We start from the raw sequence: 23,816 nt of genomic DNA, 5'->3' as shown, positions 1-23,816 counted from the left end.
GATCATCAAACTCATGGGCTTTACGGGTCATGCCTAGAGTTATTATATTTTCTAATGTAAATATTTAAAGCGATTTTATCGTTTTTAGAAAAATACTGAAAAATATCCTATGGTCTAGTGTAAAAGTTTGGTACCTTGAGATACTTTTCTTAATCATTAATGATCATAAAAGTTTTCAAAAATTTAATATCTCTATATATTCTTTAGAAAACCATATTACATTGGCATGCATGCAGGCTTGTGATATATATGTATATATACAGAGACAGAGAAATATTATGCTAAAAGATATAATGCCTTGAAGTAAAATCTAATTAATTTGTTCATAGTTCAGACTGGTACAGTGTGCTCTTAAGCACTAGCTACACGGATTAGACAAGGCCAATCTATGAAATGGTTGCAGTTAAATTAAACAGCACAATGTCAATGCCACTTGTAGATTTTGGTGGGCAAACAACAAATTAAGGTCGTCTGCTATTTTCTAGTACTAGTGGCAACTATTTTTGTCAGGCTACATATGCTGCTTTCTGTGATGGATAGATATGCATGGTCAAATGCCTGAACTCGAGTACGTGGTATTGCTACTTGACCTGGCCTTATGCGATGCAGTATCATTATCAAACTCAGCTAATCCACACGTAACAGTCGATCAGGCCAAGTCACAAAATGTTCACTTGCAGGATTTATCCAGCAAAAGTCGTAGTGTAACACCGCTCCATTTTAATACTAATCGTTCGTTGAAGAGGTAATTAAACTGCTGCATCTCGTCACCATGAATTTACAAGTGTCATTTTGCAATGTATACCGTCTTCCATGGTCTCCCTACCTGCACTATAAATACCTGTTCAGGATTGCTCTGTGTCCATCTCATCCTTCAATCGCAGTAAGCTCAAAATGGCTGGAAACAAGCTCCTAGCTATTACCCTTGTTGTGCTACTGAGCATTGGAGTATCCAATGCTAGGGTAGCTAGATACGTCGCCGCTGGGGGTGGCGGAGGGGGAGGTGGTGGCGGGTCAGGGGGTGGCTCTGGCTACGGATCTGGTTCAGGATATGGCCAGGCTAGTGGTCCTGGAGGAGCATACGCTGGTGGAGGCGGAGGCGGCGGCGGTGGTGGTGGTGGAGGTGGTGGATCTGGGTATGGTTCTGGATCTGGATATGGACAAGGCGGAGGATATCCGCCTTATTATGGACCTTATTATGGTGGAGGCGGCGGCGGAGGTGGCGGCGGTGGTGGCGGTGGTGGTGGCGGCGGAGGAGGAGGAGGAGGTGGTGGAGGTGGTTATTACGGACCTTATGGGCCTTACTACCCCCCATATTACGGACCATATGCTAGCGGTGGTGGTGGCGGCGGTGGCGGCGGAGGTGGTGGTGGAGGCGGTGGTTATGGTTATGGAGCTGGTTCTGGATATGGTCAAGCGGGAGGATATGGACCTTATGCTAGTGGCGGCGGTGGTGGCGGTGGTGGTGGCGGCGGTGGTAATGGAGGCGGGTATGGGTATGGTGCTGGGTCTGGATATGGTCAAGCTGGCGGATATGGACCATATGGTGGATATGCCCAAGGAGGTGGTGGTGGCGGTGGTGGAGGCGGTGGGAGCGGACCAGGTGGAAGTGGTTACGGAGGTGGTTCCGGAAGCGGGTCTGGTTCTGCCGGTGGGCACCCATAGAGCCATTATCTAAATTGAAGGAGCTCCATGCTAAGCATACGGTACCACTTATATGATCAAACTTAATATATTGTGCACTTCAACTAATATACTGTGTAATAAAGGCTTGCCTTTGGCTCTTTATGAATGTGTGCTTTGTAATTAATTTGTAAGTGGTTATTTGTTGTCATATGAAGCATAATCAATCTTTGGCTCTATACACCACTGTATCAATAAAGTACCTCACACAAACCACGTCTCATACTGTACTGCCGCAGTTGAATTCTGAAGAAATCAATTGAGGTATCAAGTCTCACACTGTAAAACTTAGCCCCCAAATTATTTGTACATAACTTAAAATTTTATTTTTTTCAATAATAGAACTTGAAATATGATCAACCACATGATGTCTGGTTTTGATTCTAGCCGATCGATCGGCACTGTGAGAACTGTAAATCGATGGAGGCTCGTGATGAGCCAAGTCTAGCAAAGCGTGCATTCGTAAGGTTTTTTGGCTCGATTTTTTAATAAACTGAATCAATTTTCTTCTTCTTAATATAAATGGGCAATTTCGTTATTGTCCTTGTTTCGGATTCTAATACTGATTTTACCCCATTTTTTTGGCATTTTTATTTTTACCCATTTTTTTTTAACTGAACCAACAGTCTATCCCCTTTTAGATAGAGAGACCTAACGGTGTTAACTTACGGGTTAAAAGTACTACTTCACCCTTTCTCGGGAATTTTATTTTTAGCCTTGTTTTTTGTAGCTTGCTTTTTTGCCCTCCCTTGTGAATCACAGCAATATATACAGCAACATGGTAAAAAAAACATCATGGCTAAAAATAAAATTCCCGAGAAAGGGTAAAAGAGTACTTTTAATCTCCAAATTAACACCGTTAGGTTCCTTCATCCAAAAGAGGGACAGATTGTTGGTTTAGTTAAAAAAACTAGGAGTAAAAGTAAAAACCCTAAAAAAGATGAGTAAAATCAGTATTAGAATCTAAAATAAGAATAAGAACAAAATTATCTCTAATATAAAAGCGGAACAATTCCGCCTCGGCTTAAAAGAAAGTAAAAATGTCAGGCAAAGCATGGACAGGACTGAACTGTGGCGTTCAGACGTCCAGCTGCTGACGATGAGCTATTGGGCTTCAGCTAGGTTAGGCTGCTTTTGCAAAGTATGCATGCATACCTACATGGGCCGTTGGATGCTTGGGTATTTCTAATATTTGTAATTTTATCATCGTTCAGAAGCTATCGAGATGTAACGTATATTTTCGGGTGTAAACCTTGTTATCCCAAGTTATTATATAGCCAGAGGTACTAATTTTTTTCCTAAGGACCGAAAATTTTCAGTTGCAACATAACGTAGTTTCTCTGTTTTTTTAAAACTTATTTTGGAACCGAGCGTGTTCATGCTTCGAATTCTTTTTCGACGCACCAAAGCTAGGTTTCTCCCTTTCAATAAGAATAACAATAAAAAGGTGCTTATATAACCAGGAAATGTTTACTATCCTTCAGAAAATTTCAAGGTACTAAATTTTTTTTATGTAAAATTTTAGTACGTTCGGATAGCGAAGTTTTATATTAGAAAATGTGATAACTCCCAATATCTTCTGAAGCAATGATAAAATTTCCCATATAACTATAAAGACCAAGATCTATATCCTGATGTTTGGGAACATAGAAATTTATAAGAGGTAGTTCGATCTTTTATAAGAAGATCAGATCAGCGTTACATAGTCTCGCAGATCGATCGGCTTCAATTGCGGTCTGAAAATGCATGATGCACGTCGGTGCAGGGGACCCTATCCAGGAAAGCCACGCTAGCGAGAAGTCATCTGAAGACGCTGCGTTCAGTACTAATACTAAACAATGCAAAGATTTCACCACAGTAAACAATGGTTAGCTAGTGATGCGACTCATATATATATGCAAATAATGCAATGATATACTACTTCCTACTAATCGGATGCTGATCAAATCGCTGTGATTATATTAGATCCAGCACTCGCATTAATGATGTGATTCTTTCCCGACCCTGGCACATCAATGTAGAATTTTTTTTGAGAAATATTATTGTTTTAATAGAAAATGGTAAAATTGGAGACCGTTTATTGAAAATCACAAAATTTGCGATCTGTCGAACGATGGGTATTCGATAAGCAGAAGTGTGATAGGGGGCCTATCGAACACCCAACATTCGATTAGGTCCACCACCTGATGCAGAGCGACCTGTTGAAGGCCCGTCGAACCGCAGAAGGCCAATTGGGCCCTCCCACCTCCCTGGCGACATGTAGAAGGACGATAGGTTCCCCCACCTCCTTGTCGACATGTAGGAGGACGATAGGCATCTGGCCAGACCTATCGAACATGGCAGTTCGACAGGACCGGTCGGCCTCGCGGTCGTTCGATCAGGTACCCAGTCGACTGCTGACCGTTTGATATGACCCTTATCAAATCGTGGCAGTTTAACAGGCTGTTAATTTTGCGATTTTCCACGGACGGCCTCTCATTTTACGATTTTCTATTAAAATAATAATTTTTCTAAAAAAAATCCATCAATGTATATCATCAATTGATCATACGTAGCAGGCTGGTCATACTTCATTACTTTAACAGTATCACATCATTTGTAGGTGTGCATTACGGCCACTATATTCATGCTATAAATACTTCAGTAATAGTAACATAGAAGTCCATCTTACTTTTCGCTAACTACGCTCACAACGGCTGCAACTAAACTTGGAATTCATAGCTTCAGTCTGCTCTTGTTAAGCATTGGAGTATCCAGTGATATGAGACTAACTAGGTTTTCTTGCACTGGTGCTGGAGGCAGAGGCGGAGAAGGAGGTGGTGATGGTGGCTGCTCAGAAAATGGAGGCAAACGGGGATTTGGTTCTAGGTCAGGACATCGAGAGGTTAGAGCTTATAGGTCTTCTAGGGGAGCATATGTTAGCAGAGCTGGTGGAGGATTCAGTAGACTTCCGGTCAATTGTAGGATCATGAGTAGGCTTAGGGCCAGTCAATGATGTCATACAAGGTAACATCATACCGTGGGATGGATTTGGAACGGCTTCACGACTTTATATATGGTTTAAAATTAATCGTGGTTAGCTGAGGACAACATTTGAAAAAGGTTATGAGTTGGTGTCCAATCAACTTTATTCTATACGATCGCTCTCATTTCTTTCACCAATGCAAGTAGCTCCGCAAATAATAATATACACAACTTATTGCACAATATTTATTATATATAGGCCGCGTTCATGGGGTGGGGGTAAGATAACTTACCCCTGGCACGGAAAACGTAGTAATAGATTAGTACATGATTAATTAATTATTAATTATTAAAAAATGTAAAATAGATTAATATGATTTTTTAAAACAACTTTCCTATGAAAATTTTTGCAAAAATACACCGTTTAGCAGTTTAGGAAGCGTGTGCGTGGAAAAAACGAGGATGATAAGTTAACTTATTGGGGCGTGAAGAACGCGGCCATATATACATATAAAATAAGTAAGTCCTATATAAAAAATTCGCAGCTTTATTTTATTATTATGAATATAGGTATGGTTATGTCAGAGCCAATATTGTCCATGTCACTAAAGAGGCGTATCGAGATAATAAGTCCACTCCACCACCCCCAACGCCGAACGCGCGGGTGGTTGCCTTGGGAAGGAATACGGAGCTGGGCATCTGGGCCTCCGTTAGTTACATGTGCAGCCCAGCATATGGACACATGAAGAAGCTAGCTAGCCTCAACGGCATCCCTCCCAATGCACCCCCGGCCTAGGAACGGCGCCCGCGGCATCAAAGCCCACGGAGTTTCCCCGCGACGAAGACAGGCGGCGCCCGCGGCCGCGCGTCCCGATCGATCGACCGGTCGGCAGCAGAGTTAAAACTTTTTTTTTATCCCTGTCATTTGGATATTAATTAGAAATATTAAATATAGATTATTATTAAAACACACCACGTTCAATATGACAATGATAAAAAAAAATCATTAGATCCAAACCACACCCCATCGTACGCCATCAAATCTGCGTGGGGTTTTCGTTTATGTCTCCGAGAAAAAACGACGCCCCATGCTATAGCCAGCTACTGCCTCCGCCCCGTAATAACCTTAGTTTTTATTTTTCCATGTCCAACGTTTGACCATTTCGTCTTATTTGAATTTTTTTTGCGATTAATATTTTTATTGTTACTAGATGATAAAATATAAATAATACTTTATACGTAACTAATTTTTTTAAGTATTTGTATAAATTTTTTAAATAAGACGAATCACGAAAAAACGAAAAATGAGGTTATTACGAGATGGAGGGAGTAGCTCGCCGTACGTACGCGCGTACGTGGTGGTCTCGCTGGCTAGCACGCAGTAGCTGTAGCTCAGCATCGATCGATCAGCTCGGTTAATTGCCGTGGCACCACCACACCCAACAAGTACCCACACCGCGAGGCCGCGACCCAACCTAACGCCCGCACTAGCTACACATCATATGCATGCTATCCCGAGCTGCATCCATGCTGTGCTGCCACCGCGACCGGCCGGCCGGACCCCGCGGGATTTGCAGAGGGGGCAGCGCGCGCCCGCTGCCAGATCGGTCAGCCGGCACCACCACAACGCACCGCGTGGCGCCCGCTACGTCCCTCCATCTCGATCGCGTGCGTCTCAAGGTAGCCAAGTCAAGCGCGCGCAAGCTGGAGCGCACACCTCTTCGAGTTCATCATCCAAACGACATGTTTCAAAGCAACAAATAAATATATATATATATATATATATCGATCTAAAAACATAGAATAAAAAATTTCTAAAACGTTGAAATTTAAATTTGACTAGTAACCATAATTAAGAAACGAAGAGTGAATGTGATCCAGAGACCTTTTTTTAGTCATGTCAATTAGAAGTATTAAATATAGACTGATAACAAAACTAATTGCATAAATAAAAGCTATTTCATTAAAAAAAATTTAAGCCTAACTAATTCACGATTAGCAAATATTTATTGTATCATCACATTCGTTATTTATGGACTAATTAGGCTTAATAGATTAATTCGTATCGCGAAATAGTTTAGAGTACTCTTAGATAAGTTTTATTAATAATCTATATTTAATGTGTGCAAATGGGACAGCAACTTAAAAAAAAAAAAGTCTCGGAAAAGCAAAGACCGCCTAAGTCAATTCTCTATCTGCACAGTGCACACACGTAAGAAAACGTACTGGCAGTGTCACTCACATACAGCGCGTCGGTTAGGCTTTCACCTTTCGTGAGCCAACGCAGGCGATCCATCCATCTGTCAGTTCTATGGGGATATTCCTCATTTTTCTTTTCTTTTTTCTAATCGTCCTCATCTAAAATCTGAGTTGACGCTGTACGTGCTCATCGGTCGATCGGTCTCTCTCCTGAATGTCAAATAAAGCGGTTAATTAGCAGGAGTTGATTTGGGTTGTACAAGCTAGTACACGTGTTGATGGACTTGATGTGCGTGTGTATGTCTGCGGTTCAGCTGGCTGGTGGCCATATTAATTGGTCGGTTAGTACGTACCGTTCTATCACACCACATATCATACTATCGTTCAATCGATCAGTACGTACATTCATTATGCCTTGAAACTATTGTAGCTAAGGCCCGGTTTTGTTTTCAAAAACTTTTTCTAAAAACATCATATTATATCTTTAAATATTTAAATAAAGTATTAAATACATATGAACATTAAAACTAATTACAAGGTTATGGAGGAAATCGTGAGACGAATCTTTTGAGCCTAATTAGTACATAATTAGCCATAAGTGCTACAGTACCAACATTTGCTAACGACGGATGAATTAGGCTCAAAAAATTCATATCGCAGTTTTCAAATGGAATTTGAAATTTATTTTATAAGTAGGCTACGTTTAATATTTCAAATGTATGACCGTACACGTCCATATGACATGTCTTCAAAATATTTTGCCAACTAAATGCAGCCTAAGACTGGAGGCTATAACTACAAGCCTTCTTTATTGACTTAGCACGACCATTGCCTTGCTGCATGCAAGTGTTATTTTCAGGACATAAAAAGGGTTAGACTCATTCTAGCACAGCCAATAGTAGAAAAATTGTTTTTTCAGGCCCAAACAATTTTACTACGACCAAATCAGGATCCACCTGCATGTTGTTCGGTGGTCTGGAGTGGGCAAAACCGCGCGCCCCTGAAAACACCATATCAAACCCGGTCGCTTGCGAAAATACCCCCGCACATACCCTTTTTCTTCGTCGTCTATGAAAATGTTTCTTCGTAAGTGGCCTCCTACCCTTACAATCAAAAGAGATTTTCGAAACACCCTTCTTTATTTTTACAAGTGGCCTAAAAGAATAACAATATAATTAAAAAAAACTTCAAGGATGCTTGGTAAAGGCATGCCTGCGACGGGCCTCTCAACAAGCCCACCTGCAAAAGTAACAGAATTTCGTAGACTGCCTTATTAAGAAGCCCCACTAAGTCCGCGTTTTTCAGCATGTGTAAGTTAAATTAGCTCCCTCGTTTTTCACGTGCAAGCTTCCCAAACTGCTAAACGGTGTATTTTTTATAAAAATTTTCTATAGAAAAGTTGTATTAAAAAATCATATTAATCTATTATATATTTTTTAATAATTAATTAATCATGTACTAATTTATTACTCCGTTTTTCACGCTGGGTAAGTTAACTTATCCCCTCCTTTGCCGAACGTGGCCTAAAAGAATACTAGATTTTTGAAAGGGGTGGAGGCTACACATGATCTAGGTTGTGTGCAACTATTCCCTTCATTTTCTCTCCTTTCATCCCTATCTTCTCTCCTCCTCAATCTTAGAGTAGTCGGTGGCGTGAACATCGGCAAAAGTCATGGGAGGGGTGGATCCATCATTCCTAGGCATGACAGAGAGGTGACGACGCCGGAGCCAGTCTCAAGAGGGTAATCAACATGTAGATCTAGTGATGACGATGTTTTAAGAGTTTTAGATCTTACACCCCTACCTTTCTCCTAGTTATGCCACGATGACCTCAACCTCGACGTCGGGACAACCTTCACCAAGACTTCATGGCCGATAGCTTAAAACGATGATGGTCACAGCGGTGGCTTCTAGGGTTTTAGGATTTGTTTTTATTTTTTTAAATTACGGGTAGGTGATTTAATATACCCACTTGAGAAAAATAGTTTTCATAGTAGGCCTCCTTAAGAGGGTTGCATGCAAAAATTAGTTTTCACGTGCTGTTTGCGTCTGCATGTGAAAATCAAGATGTTTACAGACAACTGGAGCTAGGCAGGAGCTTCTTGGCTATCTATGAAAATCGTGTACTAATGCGCACAACAGCAAATCAAGGTTGTCGTCCTCTATGAAAACTAGATTTGGCTACATGGGATTCACTATGCAACAGTGAGCATGACTTTTTACATTTTAGCTTTTTCAAAACTTATTTTATAAATATATCGCTAAAATACGTATTCTACTAATGAAAATCCTTCTCATGGTACCAAGGTTATTGGCGCTAAGGACAACATCTCACACTGACGACGCTCATGTCGACACCCTAGCTCACATGGCTGCTAACGTAAAGAGGTCAATGACATAAACATTGGGGCTGAGGAGCTATTCATAAATAACTTAATTTACACTTAAAGTCATCGACACTAGTTTTTTTGGAAAGGTTTATTTGTAAAACAAGGTATTTATTTTTTACCCTTCTAACGGTTCATAATTTATATCCGAAATGACCATTGGCTTCAGTTTCCTTAGCATCGAGCCCCATCACGTGTGGACCTAGCTCAGAAATTGAGTGAGGGCACCTTATTAGAATTGTTAGTGTGCTAATTTTTTTTACTTAATTACACATTAATAATACACCAAATATGAAATTTGAGTGAGATCCTAGGACCCCACTCCTTACACCGTGGATCCGCCCATGGCAGCAAGCGTGGCTAAGCTGCTGTGAAGTTTTTGTTTGTTGGATCAGGGTACCAATTACATAACACCGAGAAAATAATTAGTTATAAACTAATAAGATCTGTTTCTAAAATAAGTTTCTATAGAAAAGTTAAAACATAAAAAAAAAATGCAGCAGTAGTAAGCCCTGCAAGCGATTGATCCGGTCAGTCAGCACAAAATCTCGGTACATACACAGTCCACTCGTTGGACAGAACGTAACCTGTGCCCTCCGAGACTTCACACGTGGAACACAAGCTCCGGATTTTACCTGGTGCCAATTAAAAACGAAAAAAAAAAGAAAAGATAATTAAACGGCTCGAAAAGCAGGGGTAGAAAAGTAGCCTACATATTGCAGAGATTTGAGATCAGGAAAGCGCTGAGCTAATTAAGCAGCATTCTAAATGTGCTAGAGCTGGTTAAAAACTTCGATTAACCGTTGCAATCATGCTCAGCCAACAGAAACAGAAAGTACCAACGCTATTTGTAACTTTACACCAACAATCACACTTTCAATTAGGTAATTAATTAATCTGCAGATATTTACAGCTTAAACAATTAGTGAAAATCTGCCGTTAGTTACACCGGGATTAATTAACTTCATGAAGCATTATATCCTCGCTGGATTGCATTCTACTCCCTCCGTCGTCTCAAAATAACTGACTAATTTGATCAATTTTAGATATATTAGTATGTAAGTAAAATGAAATTCATGTCCCTATTTATTTGCCCTTTTGGTGATATAATTATTACCCTGTTTCAATTAGATCATTTTTAGCCATTTTAGTTTGTCCCAAAACAAGTTCAGTTTAGTTCAGTTTAGAGTACTCATTGATTTTTGGAGTTTATGAAAGCAATTAATAAATGCATTATAAATGTATAAAGTAGGGCATAATTGTATTGCGATTTGATAAAGTGGAGGATATTTTAGTCTTTAGCCTTTGTATTGGTAGACATGGGACAGTGGAAAATAAAGTTATTTTGCGATGAAGAGCATATGAGTTAATAATTGTGTATGCTCCTAGTTACCCTCGTTCATTTTCTTTCCAGTCACAAATTAATCCCTTATTTTGGACAAAACTTTTTTGAAGCGAGGGAGTAAATAACTTTTTTTTTAAAAAAAAATCCACGTGATCCTCATTAGCAAGGGGTAAAGCACTTACTAGTTGCAAATGACGATTACTTTCAGTGATGTAATTCCGCGTGGACGCATATAGTGTAGATAATTCTAAATAAATAATTGGGTGTGCGTATCTAAGCTATTGCTCGGTGCATCGATCGGATAATTTTTCCAAACATTTCAGTTCATCAACTTGACCATTTTGCGATTTAAAAATTTGAAGGAGCCAAGTAGGGAACAAAATATCCCTTATCCCATTTCAACAGGATTCGGATAATCGATCACATGCCAAATTCTAAGTGGTTAATTTCATTCCAGTTTCAGAGACTCTGGAGCTAGCCTGATCAAGATTTTAAGTTTGATTATTTCACAAATATCCCACAGGAGTCAAGGATATTATATAAATATAACTTACTTATCCTTCAAATTTCATGCAAGCTTCAATGATCAAGATTTTAAAATGGAAGTACTTGGAGCAGTTAATTACGAGTTATCATTACTATGCTTACCTTCTCCTCTGATTGCCTAGCTTCTCGGTGCTTCTACAAAGTTAATTACACTGTTCATGGTCACTGTAGCACGTTAGTTGGCACAGCAACAACACCGATATCACACCAGCAAGTCCAGCCGGTCGAGAATGCACAGATAGCGTCAAATTATTTGGTCGCGATGGGCGACGTCCGCGTGGAAACCTCGCATTCATTTTCTGCTCGCGGCGACTTGGAAATAAGCGACGAGAGGACTACACAGATACGCACTTCTTATTTGATCGTAGTTAACTTTTAAATATAAATATTTTTTATATTTTTAAGAAGGTACTAAGAGTTATTATCGTTTTCTATATAAAATTTAGTATCTTATCTAAAGTATCAAAATATATCAAATTTTACATAGAAAACAGTGATACGTATCTCCTGGTATCTCAAGGATGGTAAAATTGTTCTTTAAATATATGTTTAACTATTCATTTTATTTAAATTTTTTTATAAATTTATAAAATTATAAGTTATTTATAAAATTCTTTCAATGATAATTTACCCAAAGAGTCTGACGAGTCGCGTGTGATGGCATCATGAGTTTGGTGATAGATGCTCATGTGTTTTAAACTGGGTGTTAGAGCATCCCCAACATCTTATTTAAATTTGGTTATCCATATCTTTATTTGGATGATCATCTCAAACACTTTCATCCTTCATATCCCTTTGTACTCCAGTAGATCATCTATATTGACATCATCTATATCTATTTGGAGGATTGGAGAGAGAAATCTAAATATAGAGTTTTTCTCCTAATATAGATGACATCCAAAAACTAATATAGATGACATCCAAAAATAAATGATGATCTGCTGGAGCTTAACTTTTATTCTTTATTCTATATTTCTAGAATTAGAATGGAGGATGGGATGGATGAGCTGTTGGGGATGCTCTAAGGGCTATCAACTAGCCAAGCCCAAACGAGCTTATGCTCAGGCTTGGGTTTGCTATGAACTTGAGCCAAGCTCGAGTTTAGTCGTCAGTGTACCCGGAAACAACCAAAATGCAAGCACGCGGCTCTTTTGCCACACATTGAGTAGAGCCAAGGCGAGCCTGACCCAAATTAATTTTCACCACTAGAGGTGTCATATATGTCCTGTCCAGGTCACCCACATGAGAATGAGATAGGTCATTAATTGATGATAAGTTCAATTTCTCTTGCCGACTACATACTTTTGACTAGTGGTTAAATGTAATTTTGTTTGCAAGCGCAGGCTATGAATTTCTGGAAGGGCAGGTAGTTAATTAATTAGAGCTAGCCAGTTGTAATGCACTTTCGTTTCAGTGCAGCTAGTATTGCGCCATAAGTAGAATATCATTGTTCAGTGATGCATTTTCATTTAATTGACAGGTATATTATGCATGCCACAAGACTCAAGATTTGCTCAATTATATATACGTATAGAAGTCGAAATTAGAACATATATGTGGCATATATAACCTGTCAGAGCCAAACAATGGTAAGTACGTAAAAATGCTAAGTAATGAAAAGCAACCGAGGTAATGATTTACGATGTAATTTTATTATGGCACAAATTTAACTATTCTGGTAAAAATCTGACCAGATAATAAATTAATAACGAGACTAAATTTTAGAAAGCTACAATTATTATTTATGATTTTAGCTAGATATTTCACAAATCTGCAACAAACACAGCGGATGGTTTTATCAGGGAACCGCTACTTTATTCGCTTGATTGGCCTGGTCCCACCTGCCAGGTGAACGTATAAAACTCTTGGAACTTTTTTGAAATGTAGAGTACATTTTTTTTTTCAAATTTACTCCCGTAGTTATTAAACCATATGACTTGGCTACAACTAGATGATCAGATCCACGTCGATCGGTACTATGTAGATATCAGTGCATCTGCCAACATCACTGATCTGATTAATTAGCACATGGATCACATTAAGAAATTTATACTAATTAATTGATTAACTATATAACCCATGCCTAATTTATCTCTTGCAGCTAGCCAACGGATTCGATCATCCATTCGCCAAAACCGGCAGGAGTCGCTCTCATGAAAACAGCGTAAGATGACCTTGAAGTATGGACAGAATACAATAGCAAAACCGAATAATTCTACCTGATTACATATATAAAAGCAAAAGCAAAAGTAAACAAAAAGCAAAAACAATGACAATATAATTAACAATATAGATAAATCAGTAACATCACCACACCGCTCTCCCAAGTGTCAAAAAGAATTAAAGGACAACAGCTACTTGCACTCCATTGCACTCTCCTGGTCATCATTTCACACCCATGTACTTCCTGCAAAGTCCAAGCTCTACGTCTATAGTTTTGGACCATGCAGGTTAGCTGATGCACATCTCAGATAGCCATGCACGAGCTGAACCCTATAAATACCCCAGCTTCCTTTCACTCCAACCACACTACTCACTAAAGTAGCTAGCAAAGCTCAGAGTCAAAGATGGCTACTACTAAGCATTTGGCTCTTGGCATCCTTGTCCTCCTTAGCATTGGCATGACTACCAGTGCTAGGACACTCCTAGGTTATGGACCTGGCGGAGGAGGTGGAGGCGGTGGTAGTGGCGGAGGAGGCGGCGGCGGTAACGGTGGCTCTGGATATGGTTATGGGTCTGGGTATGGTGAGGGAGGTGGTAGTGGAGGTGCTCCTGGTGGCGGGTATGGGCGTGGTGGTGGTGGCGGCGGCGGTGGTGGTGAGGGTGGCGGTGCAGGCTCTGGCTATGGGTCTGGGCAAGGCTCTGGCTATGGGGCATGCACTGGTGGTGCTGGAGGGTATGGTAGTGGAGGAGGCGGTGGAGGTGGTGGTGGCCAAGGAGGCGGTGCTGGTGGCTATGGGCATGGGTCTGGCTCTGGCTATGGCTCTGGCTATGGCTCTGGTGCTGGAGGTGCTGGCGGTGGTGGCGGACAAGGTGGCGGCGGTGGAGGGGGCGGTGGCCAAGGTGGCGGCTATGGTAGCGGCTCCGGCTATGGCTCCGGAAGTGGATATGGGCAAGGTGGTGCTCATGGTGGAGGCTATGGAAGTGGTGGTGGTGGTGGCGGTGGTGGAGGCCAAGGTGGAGGTTCCGGCTATGGCTCAGGCTCTGGATATGGCTCTGGTTTTGGCGGAGGCAATGGACATCACTAAGCTCATTTTCTCTATCAGCTACGATAGCCTATTGGTATACATGAAGCGTGATCAGTGATGAGTTTCTCTCACTGCTTTAAAAGTTAAACAGTTTGTCCGATTGTAACGGTAGCACTGTACACTGGCTTGTCATTTGATCACATAAGTTGGCAAAGCCTAGTAAATAAAACGATCTTTTTACTAAGGTCATACTTCTGTATTCACAGAGCTAGCTGTTCACTTAGGGCCTCTTTGTTTTGAAGGAATTTTAAAGGAAAATTAGAGAAATTGAATTGTTTTGTCTAAAAATCCTGTAAAATTTATGTTTTCTGAAGAGGCCTAAGACTGATATCCAAGCACGTGTATTAATTTGGCATTTCTCCTGGTTGTTTGCGCAGTAATTAGTCTGCAGACAGGACATGTTAACTGTCAATGATCTTGAGTTGTACGCTAAAACTGTTCTCGGTATAAGGCAGCTAGAGTTTCTAGGTTTCGGGTTTTCACGGTGCTAAAAGAATCACGTGCAGATTATATATAGAGAGCTAATTAACCGTACGAAATTTCGTCGGCAACATTTCGACAAACAAGTGATTAACTATTCGCCCTATTGGTTTTCGATCGGGAAGAGCCCCGCTATGATACTCTACCAGTATAGAGAAATGAAACTGAAGATCGCTCGAATCATGTTCAGATAAGTTTGATGGAAGAGATTTGTTCCGGTCTAACAAAAAAATATCTCGAGGTACCGGTACCTCGAGATACCAAATCGTTTTTTACCATTGGATCTAGCTGAGTAGGATGTGCACTATTAGATTCAACGATTACAAATGATTTGATATCATGAGGTACCGGTATCTCGAGGTAATTTTTGTTGAACAGAAGCAAATTTCTTGATGGAAAGTTAGAAACAAAGTCAAAACTATCTCTCGCAAATTTATTTGTACATGTTTGGTAACATAAGGTCTTAATGAAATTTAATCATTTCTCCTCTAGGCTACGAGCCTACGACCACTTAGAGTGGCACCATTATTGTGAAATTTTAAAAAATTCTCCAGACTAAAGTTTAGGTGCAATATGCTCTGCTCCGTGTACACGCCTGCACAGCATGATGAAGGCTAATTACTGGTTAAAATGAGTGTATAAACATCTACTTCATTCCTACGTTCACTGTTAGATTAAATCATCTCTGACACTCTGGGTTTGCAGTCGCAAGAGAACATGATCAAATGCATATAGCAAATCATCTTATATCAGGTCCAGTTCTTCTGTCTGAGAGAAATGCAGTGCTGCATTAATCCAGTGTCATTCTCAGCAGCTTCCTCTGTTCTCCTACCCTTCAATTGCCTGATTATCTAGTGATCTGTACACTGTAACTGTTTTTCTTGTCACTCGTAACGCCGATCGCTGAAAACTGATACTCGTAACAATCAGACAATACAGCAGTCAGTCCATGGATAGAACCTAATTAAGCTCTTCTTTTAGTCTAACCCTTATCTCTTTCCTTACCTATTCGTATTGATCTATCATCTGTCGCTCTCCTAATCCAAGTCTGAATTTGTTTCCGGGAAGGCACAACGCGATTTTGTCAGTCGATGTAGCATGCGGTTTGTCTGGCTGATCGACGACTGCTATTTTAATACTCCCTCTATATCTTCTTTATACGACACCATTAATTAACTTTAGATACGTATTTAACCATTCGTCTTATTCAAAAAATATATAATTATTAATTTATTTTTATAATATGATTTGTTATTAGAAGTTTTAAGTATGTATTGTAATTTTGCATATCTGGATATAAATTTTAAATAAAACGGATTAGTTAAATGTAGATTTAAAAGTCAACGGTATCAAAAAAAAAAATATATATATATATATAGAGGAAGTACTTAGTAAGAAAGTGTCTGCTAATACATTGCCAATGTACTGTGTACATATATGTCATGTTGGTTATATGACTGATGATCATACGAGCATTTAATTTCTTGTTCCTCCAACTGAAACATGTGAGGTATTCAGGGTAAGATAATTGTAAGTTCTTTAGTTTCAGTAAGGATTAAAAAAGAGTTACTGTGGCATCATACGTGTTTCAGTTCACTCTGGTGCTGATTAATTAGTACTCTGTATCAGTCTGCATATGACCATTGCTAGGCCAATTAATCAAGGAAATTATTGTTGGTTCTTTCACGGCATATATGTAAAAAAATAATTTGTAAATATAACTTTTACAGATTTGTTCTTAGCTATCAAAAACAAAGGCAAAAAAATATAATGAAAAAACTCTAAAATTAACTACAAAGTTAATGCTAAAAATTTAATTTTTAGATTACAAGTACAAACACAAGAGAAATGAAGAGGCTGCAAGTTGACAATGTGAAGCTAATAACTGTATAGAGTGACTGAGAACCAGCTGAGTGTAAATGTGTGTATGGCATCCACTGATACACTGATCATACACCAATTATTTGGTTCCAGAAAAGCAAGAAAAAAAAAAGAGGAAAGCATAAAGCAAACCCAACACAAGTAACATCACACACCGCCCTCTGAAACGTCAAGAAAGGCGATAACCACTAGCACTACAACACACTACTGGTCCTCGTTTCACACCAAACGCATCCAAACTCTTAGGTGCTATCTACGTGCTGCATTCTTGTGGCCTTTACCTTTGGACCATTCAGTGATGAGCTACCGGTGGATCAAGCCATGCAGAAACACTACAACACCACTATAAATACCAATGGCCATCTCTCCTTACTCTCATCACACAGCTGCACTTGCAGTGAAGTAGCTAGTTTAAAGCAAGTAAAGATGGCTACTAAGCATTTGGTGTTGCTAATCCTTGTCCTCCTTAGCATAGGAATGACCACTGGCGCTAGAACTCTCTTGGGTTATGGCATTGGTGGCGAGGGTGGTGGTGGTGGAGGAGGCGGTGGTAGCGGAGGAGGAGGTGGTTATGGTGGATCAGGGTATGGCTTTGGATCTGGGTACGGTGAGGGAGGAGGAGGTGGTGCCGGTGGGTATGGCCATGGTGGAGGTGGAGGAGGTGGCGGTGATGAAGGTGGCGGTTCTGGCTCTGGATATGGGTTTGGACAAGGTTCAGGATCTGGATATGGCTCTGGTGCATTTGGTGCCGGTGGTTATGGAAGTGGTGGAGGTGGCGGCGGCGGTGGTGGTCAAGGTGGCGGTGCGGGATCCAGGTATGGCTCAGGTGAGGGTTATGGCTCTGGATACGGATCAGGTGCAGGTGGTGTTAGTGGTGGTGGAGGTGGATATGGCAGCGGTGGGGGTGGTGGCGAAGGTGGTGGGTATGGCAGTGGCTCAGGCTATGGCTCGGGTAGCGGCTATGGCCAAGGTGGCAGTGGTGGCGGCGGCGGTGGTGGTGAAGGTGGAGGTTCTGGATATGGCTCTGGGTCTGGTTATGGCTATGGATCTGGTGGAGGTGGTGGGCACTACTAATTTTGTACTCTGAGATAGGGGCAATTTGACCATGGTACTTGTGAACTTATATATGATTGTGTAACATTGGTATATACATAAGCTTGTTTTGGATTGTGTGTAATTAATGCTGCTTGATTGGGCTTGCAGATGCCCATTATATGGTTTTGGCAAAAATAATAAATAAAAATAAATTGAAAAATAAGTATCTATTTGTTCTCTTAGCTTATGCTGTGCACACTCTCTGTCATGTTCACAAACAATAAACGTGATGGCCTTGCATAATTGCATACTAGGATCACACATTCATGCTCATGCACAATGTGGACCATTTGAGAAGAGAGCTGCACATCTTGATATGTCACACTCATCTAGTGCATGTTCAGTATTCTGTTCCACTGAAATGATCGTGGAGCACTTGAGCTTGGATTGGTGAATACAAACTAGCGGCCCACTAGATCGATATATATATAGGTGTAGAATAAAAAAGGTTAAATTGGCTTTAACTCCTTGAAGTTTGAGATACATCAGCTATGTTGTATACTAGCCGTTAGAGATACGGTCTGAATTATAATCTATAATATATTTAAATTATGATAGTATTTTTTTTAACAAGTGGCATCTGAACTTCGAAGACCGTTGCATTTGCCGGTGCAGCTCATCGTTTGGTTGTTGTCTGGTCTTCCGGACCATACTGAGGACAAATCAAGCTCGATAAAAGAAGGTTTAAAACAAATGAGATTCTCGTTGCCCTATTTTCCTAACACTTCCATTTTGCAGAATGGCAGTAGGCAGTTATAGTACTGCTCCATTTCCGGCATGATCACCAGTGGTGTGCACTCTGCATACAGGCTAGCAGCAGCAGCAGCCGTTCTTTGGATTCTTGGCAGAAAGAACTTTCTCATGTCATCTCAGCAACACTCCGTTTAATTTGATGTAGGAAAATGGCCATATCTCGTAGGATAAACCTATCTAGTGGCCAAGCTAGCCTACAGCGAATCTCTTAGCACGTCCTTTTTTTTCACTTGTGCTATTAATCAAACGTTTGATTTTGTGTTCTTCTGTTAAATACGTATGCAATGCATGAGGGTTGGGGGAGGAAGTGTATGTGCTTTTTGTCTTACGTGTACGTCTTCAGATAATGATTCAACAGCAGTAACCGGATTTGATTGATGGAATTAAAATTTTTAAACATTTGATCACTAGACAGATTTTTTTTTAATGCCAGCGTCTGGGATGTTTTGGGTGCTACTTTCCGTGTCCATTCTTGTCCCTGTTCGGATCGCCCTGAGCTTTCAACCGGCAGTGTTAGACAGTAGTACACACTACTTTATTTTCCTTTGCATTTTGGCAGTACAGGAAACGCCCAAACATTTTTAGGATTTATTCTTCGAAACTTATGTAAGATTAGAAACCAGAATGCCAAGCTCATGTCATCTCGTACTCTCAGCACAGCAGGCTATCTGGTCGCTCGAGTCCTTTTTATTTTTTTCGTTGGGAAATAAAAATCGCTCTATAGCACAAGTGGGATTCCATATTCAAGGAAGAGTATATTTACTATGCTCTCGGTAGATACCGATAGTATTCTAACAAAGGTATATTAGCATCAGTAGAAAAAACTTGACCATTGATTTAGAGTAGTCTTACTAAATTTTTTTAAAAAATCTGCTACATAATTGATGTGATAGTATAATTGTTTAAAGATAATGGAAGTCTTTGACTTATGGCCTCTATAGTTAAGATACATACAGACAGAGATGTGTCAATATAAAGGGTTAATTCGTTACATGCCACTGCAAATATGGCTATTTAGAAAAATGTCATTACAATTTGCGCATTTGGCACTATTTTCCTAAATTGAATCTATGCCACTGTAGTGACTTTTTCCATCCATCTGCATGTTTCCTTTTGTTTTCTTCCCTCTCCTCCATATCTGTCGGAGGTCAAGACGACGACGGAGCCGGGAGGACAGCGACAGCGAGCGGCGAGGCAGGGTGGGAGGTCGGCGGCAGGGCGGGTGGAGGTTGGTGGCGAGCGTGCGGGACGAATGAAGGTCGGAGGCGGGGGGGGGGGGGCGGAGGCCGACGGCGGGCGTGCGGGGTGGGGGCGCGAAGGCCGGCGGTGACGACGTACTCCCAGACGGTGGCGGCGACCGAATTCCGGCTAGATCTGCACGGCGGAAGCGGCAGCCTGGCCCGATGCCGCGGTGGCGGTGGCCTAGCCAGACGGCGGCTTCGGCGGCGGCCGCATGGTGACTTTGGTGGCAGCGGAAGTAGGGGAGATGAAGAACTGGATGGAAAAAATCACGGCAGTGGCATGGATCCAATTTGGGAAAATAGTGGTAGCTCCCATCCAAATACACGAATTGTAATGATATTTTTCTGAATAGCCATATTTACAGTGGCATGGAACGAATTAACCCTAATATAAATAGATATGATCCACTGTCATCATTTTGTGTTGCCCACTGCAATTAGTGTCCTGTATAATGACGATTACGCATGGAAGCACAACCGCATCATGCTAAAAATTAACACAATGGAGACGTACACCCATCTTTTACGTTTCTTCTTATGCATAAGTCAAAATTGAATTTGGAGTTAATTTTAGAGTTTTTTTAACCAAATCTTATTTTCCAGAAGTTCATTTTCCAGTCTTGTTTTTAGATCGCTAAGAATATGTATATAAAAATTTTATTTATAAATTATTTTTCATTTGTAAATATATTGTTTGACATTTTTCATGCTTTTGTTTCTGCTTATTCTTCGGCTGATGCACGCGCTCGAAAGGAGAAGCAGCGGCCGGGCAGGGTCAATTTGTCCGCCGGTGATGGCGCAGGTCATTGCTGGAGAGAACACGCGGATGGTGACAATGTGAGAGAACCGTACGGCCATGGACATCGAAACGAGGAGCAATTTCCCTAGGTTTCTCACGGGTAACATCCAAACGAGCCCAGAGGGGATTTTCAAGGTGACATGGATTCTCATAGGGTTGGCAACAAGGAGAGTGGGGCCGGGGATGACTAGAATGACGTCCACGAAATTAATCCCCGACCCCAATCCCAAAATCAAACAAGGGGAAATATGTTCCCGTCCCCGTTCCCGTTTTCCATGAAGGCATACCTATCTAGGGCGGAGGCCATCGACAGCAGCGGAGGGCATCAAGGTCGGGCGGATGATGGAGAGCGAATGGTAGAGGTCGGTGGCAGAGGATGGAGGGAGGAAGCGGGCGGCGCTGGACAGATGAGGTGGGAGGTGGTGGTGGGTTTATTGATTCTTGAGACTTGTGAGTACTGAGTAACTGGCCATAGGGTTTACTAAATATGGGCCAAAGGCCTAGTAGGCTTTGTATCATTAATGGCCCAAATATTTTTATTTCTTAAAACTTTGGGGCCCGTACGGATCCCCACGGGTAAATGTTGTCCCCCGTCCTTGTCCATAAAAAATGGGGCCCCAACCCTGAATTCCTGCAGGGACAATTCTGTCTTCGAACCTGGCCCCGTCAGGACGGGTCCCTGCTCCCGACAAGGAATTTGCCAAGCCTATGCTTTCCCTCTGTTTCCAAGGGGAAATATCCCTAGCATGCAAGTTCATCTTCCTGGCTTCCCCTGTTTGGAAGCTTGGCAAAAATATCCCCTGGAGAAAAGAAAGAAGCATGGAGTAAAAAATTACTGAAATATAGAAAAATGGAAATTTTGGGAAAAAAAGAGAGGAAATCTGGATAAATTTGGGAAAGTACATAGAATTAAATTATAAAAATTCAGAAGAAAATAAATAAATATGGAAAGAAGTATTTATTTACAGGATCATGAAATGATAATAATATTATCAAAGCCTCAAAAGTCAAATTCTAGTATCGATGGCATCCATTCATCCCTGCATGCAGAATCATATCCATACAGTATTACAGAGTCTTGATAAAGAATAATGAACAATCAGACAATACGGCTAAAGTCTACAAACTATAGATACACCATGCTAGCTAGTTTGCTATAGATGTGATAACACAATTGTCTGAACCTCCCAAGTGTTTTCCATGGACAAATACATGTACGGCTGCAAACATATTCCTTCGAACCTTTTGATAATAATAGGATGAATTACAAAGCAAACCACTGTACAATCGAAAGAGAGAGAGAGAGAGATGGAGCAAAATACGCTGAAGAGGAGGTAATACACAAACATCATATATGGATGATCACTCAAAACAAAAAAAATAAATAAAGAAAACTGCAGAAAGTTTCAGAACCATAGTGGCCAATAGCTAATTAGCGACCGGCAAACAGAAGGATTGATGGTTCCCCTTTTCTGAGCCTGCATCAACAAAGAGAAGAAGACATCTGGTTCTTTGTCATTCGATCTGAAGCAGAGAATTTCTGAAGACATGAATGAAAGAAGTGTTTGTCAGAATTTCTGAAGACATCTGGTCCTGTAGTTCTGTATTCCTCTAGGAGGCACCAACGTTGGGGTATCTCAAACCAAGAACACCCAAGTTTGTAAAGGGAAAAAAACAGTAAGACATGTTAGTTACAGATACTACAAGCACAAGCCGTTCGGTATTCAGAAACCATCAAAAAACATCTAGGGTGACCCTTTTGTGAAAGAAGAAACGTAAAGTTATTTAAAGGCACAAAAATCAAGCCGAAAATTGGACTGTCAAAGCATAAAAAACAACTGAGAACTACAAAGTGCAGTCTGTTTGTTAAGCTAGAAACTACTTGAATCTTCTTGTAAAATATAGTGCATCCCTCTCAACGATTCACCATTTTTATACTGTACGGACAAGAGGTTCAGATCGTTCGATGGTATTTTGGGCAGCGATTATTATCCATTTTATGCTTCACTGGGAGTGTCACTTTATCTCCATTGATGAAACAGTTGAAACGAGAAATAATTAAGATAAAGGGAATGATAATTGCTACATCGAAAATATTAGGCATATTCTCCGTTAGGCTCATTCATTCCCCTTCCCCTTCCCCTTCCCCTTCATGAGACGAGCGCACGAAACACCGCCACTGCCGCCTCTTTGCTTCAAGTATCAATGCGTCTAATTTTATCGACCTCCAACCATCTCATATTCAATATACAACAGTTGAACTCAAAATCAACTCATATTCCGGCTGCATCCATGGTATGCCCGCTGATTTCTTTGGTGAAAAAGGCAAACACTATATTTATAAATAAAAAATTAGGGTTGCTATATTACTGTATCATGTTTTTGAATGGGATGATTTATACGAGGTACCAAACATGATACCTCACCAGTATCAAATTTGATGTTGTATCAGTAACAGTTGATACCGGGATGCTAGTAGTTGATACTCAATTAATACCAACTGATACTAGTGTGGTATCAGCTGATATTTTATATGTAATAACTAATACCAAGATGTTAGCAGTTATACTCGTTGCTACTAACATGATACTTTAAAATATAGATGATAAGATAACGGATTGAGTGGATGCTAGCACTGAAAAACTGTCCCACCCCAACAAGGTCATGTTTAGCCGATCGAAACCTGTACATGCGGACACAAAGGAAATACTAGTTGAAAGCAACCAGAGAACAAATAACATGGTGTTATTGAAAGAGTATTAGCCATCCGTTCCGAGATGAATGACTATGGATGTATCTGCTACGGCGATTTGCTACCGTACAAATCCTCGTATTTGTTATTGTTTTAATCTACAACACCATGCAGTAGTTCTGGTACCGTATCGATCTGTCATTTCCTCACCGCACACTGCACTGTGCTCACATAGGAGACTCTATAATATATGAGATTCGGACTATTTATTTATAATTTTTATCATTCGTTTTATTTAAATATTTAGTGTAAATATAAAAATTTATAAGTAATACTTAAACTATTTTTGATAATAAAGAAAATAGTAACCAAAATAAATAATACTTTAAAATTTTTAATAAGACGAGTAGTCAAAAATTATAAATAAAAAGTTAAAAACCCTTATAATCTGGACGGAGGGAGGGAGTAACAACGACGCATCCTAGTTGAAAAAGGATGGAGCC

At 40.5% G+C, this 23,816-nt stretch overlaps 3 protein-coding genes across 3 annotated transcripts; all 3 read left to right on the top strand.

The window, feature by feature from the left end:
* Positions 1–894: 894 nt before the first annotated feature.
* Positions 895–1,665, top strand: LOC121055586 (putative glycine-rich cell wall structural protein 1). Its single transcript, XM_040528418.1, has one exon. It carries the CDS (start codon positions 895–897, stop codon positions 1,663–1,665), a length of 771 nt encoding a protein of 256 aa, XP_040384352.1.
* An 11,988-nt stretch (positions 1,666–13,653) lies between these two features.
* Positions 13,654–14,571, top strand: LOC102704365 (glycine-rich cell wall structural protein 2-like). Its single transcript, XM_015841936.1, has one exon. The coding sequence runs from the start codon at positions 13,692–13,694 to the stop codon at positions 14,370–14,372; it is 681 nt and encodes a 226-aa protein (XP_015697422.1). The 5' UTR covers positions 13,654–13,691; the 3' UTR covers positions 14,373–14,571.
* Positions 14,572–17,100: 2,529 nt separating this feature from the next.
* Positions 17,101–17,910, top strand: LOC102704089 (glycine-rich cell wall structural protein 2-like). The gene has a single exon (XM_015841935.2). It carries the CDS (start codon positions 17,160–17,162, stop codon positions 17,805–17,807), a length of 648 nt encoding a protein of 215 aa, XP_015697421.1. The 5' UTR covers positions 17,101–17,159; the 3' UTR covers positions 17,808–17,910.
* The last annotated feature ends 5,906 nt before the right edge of the window (positions 17,911–23,816 follow it).

The sequence above is a fragment of the Oryza brachyantha genome, chromosome 10 (genome assembly GCF_000231095.2).
Source record: "Oryza brachyantha chromosome 10, ObraRS2, whole genome shotgun sequence".
NCBI classification, from domain to species: Eukaryota; Viridiplantae; Streptophyta; class Magnoliopsida; order Poales; family Poaceae; genus Oryza; species Oryza brachyantha.
The sequence above is the reverse complement of the archived record's forward strand: the minus strand, read 5'-3'. Positions and strand labels throughout refer to the sequence as shown.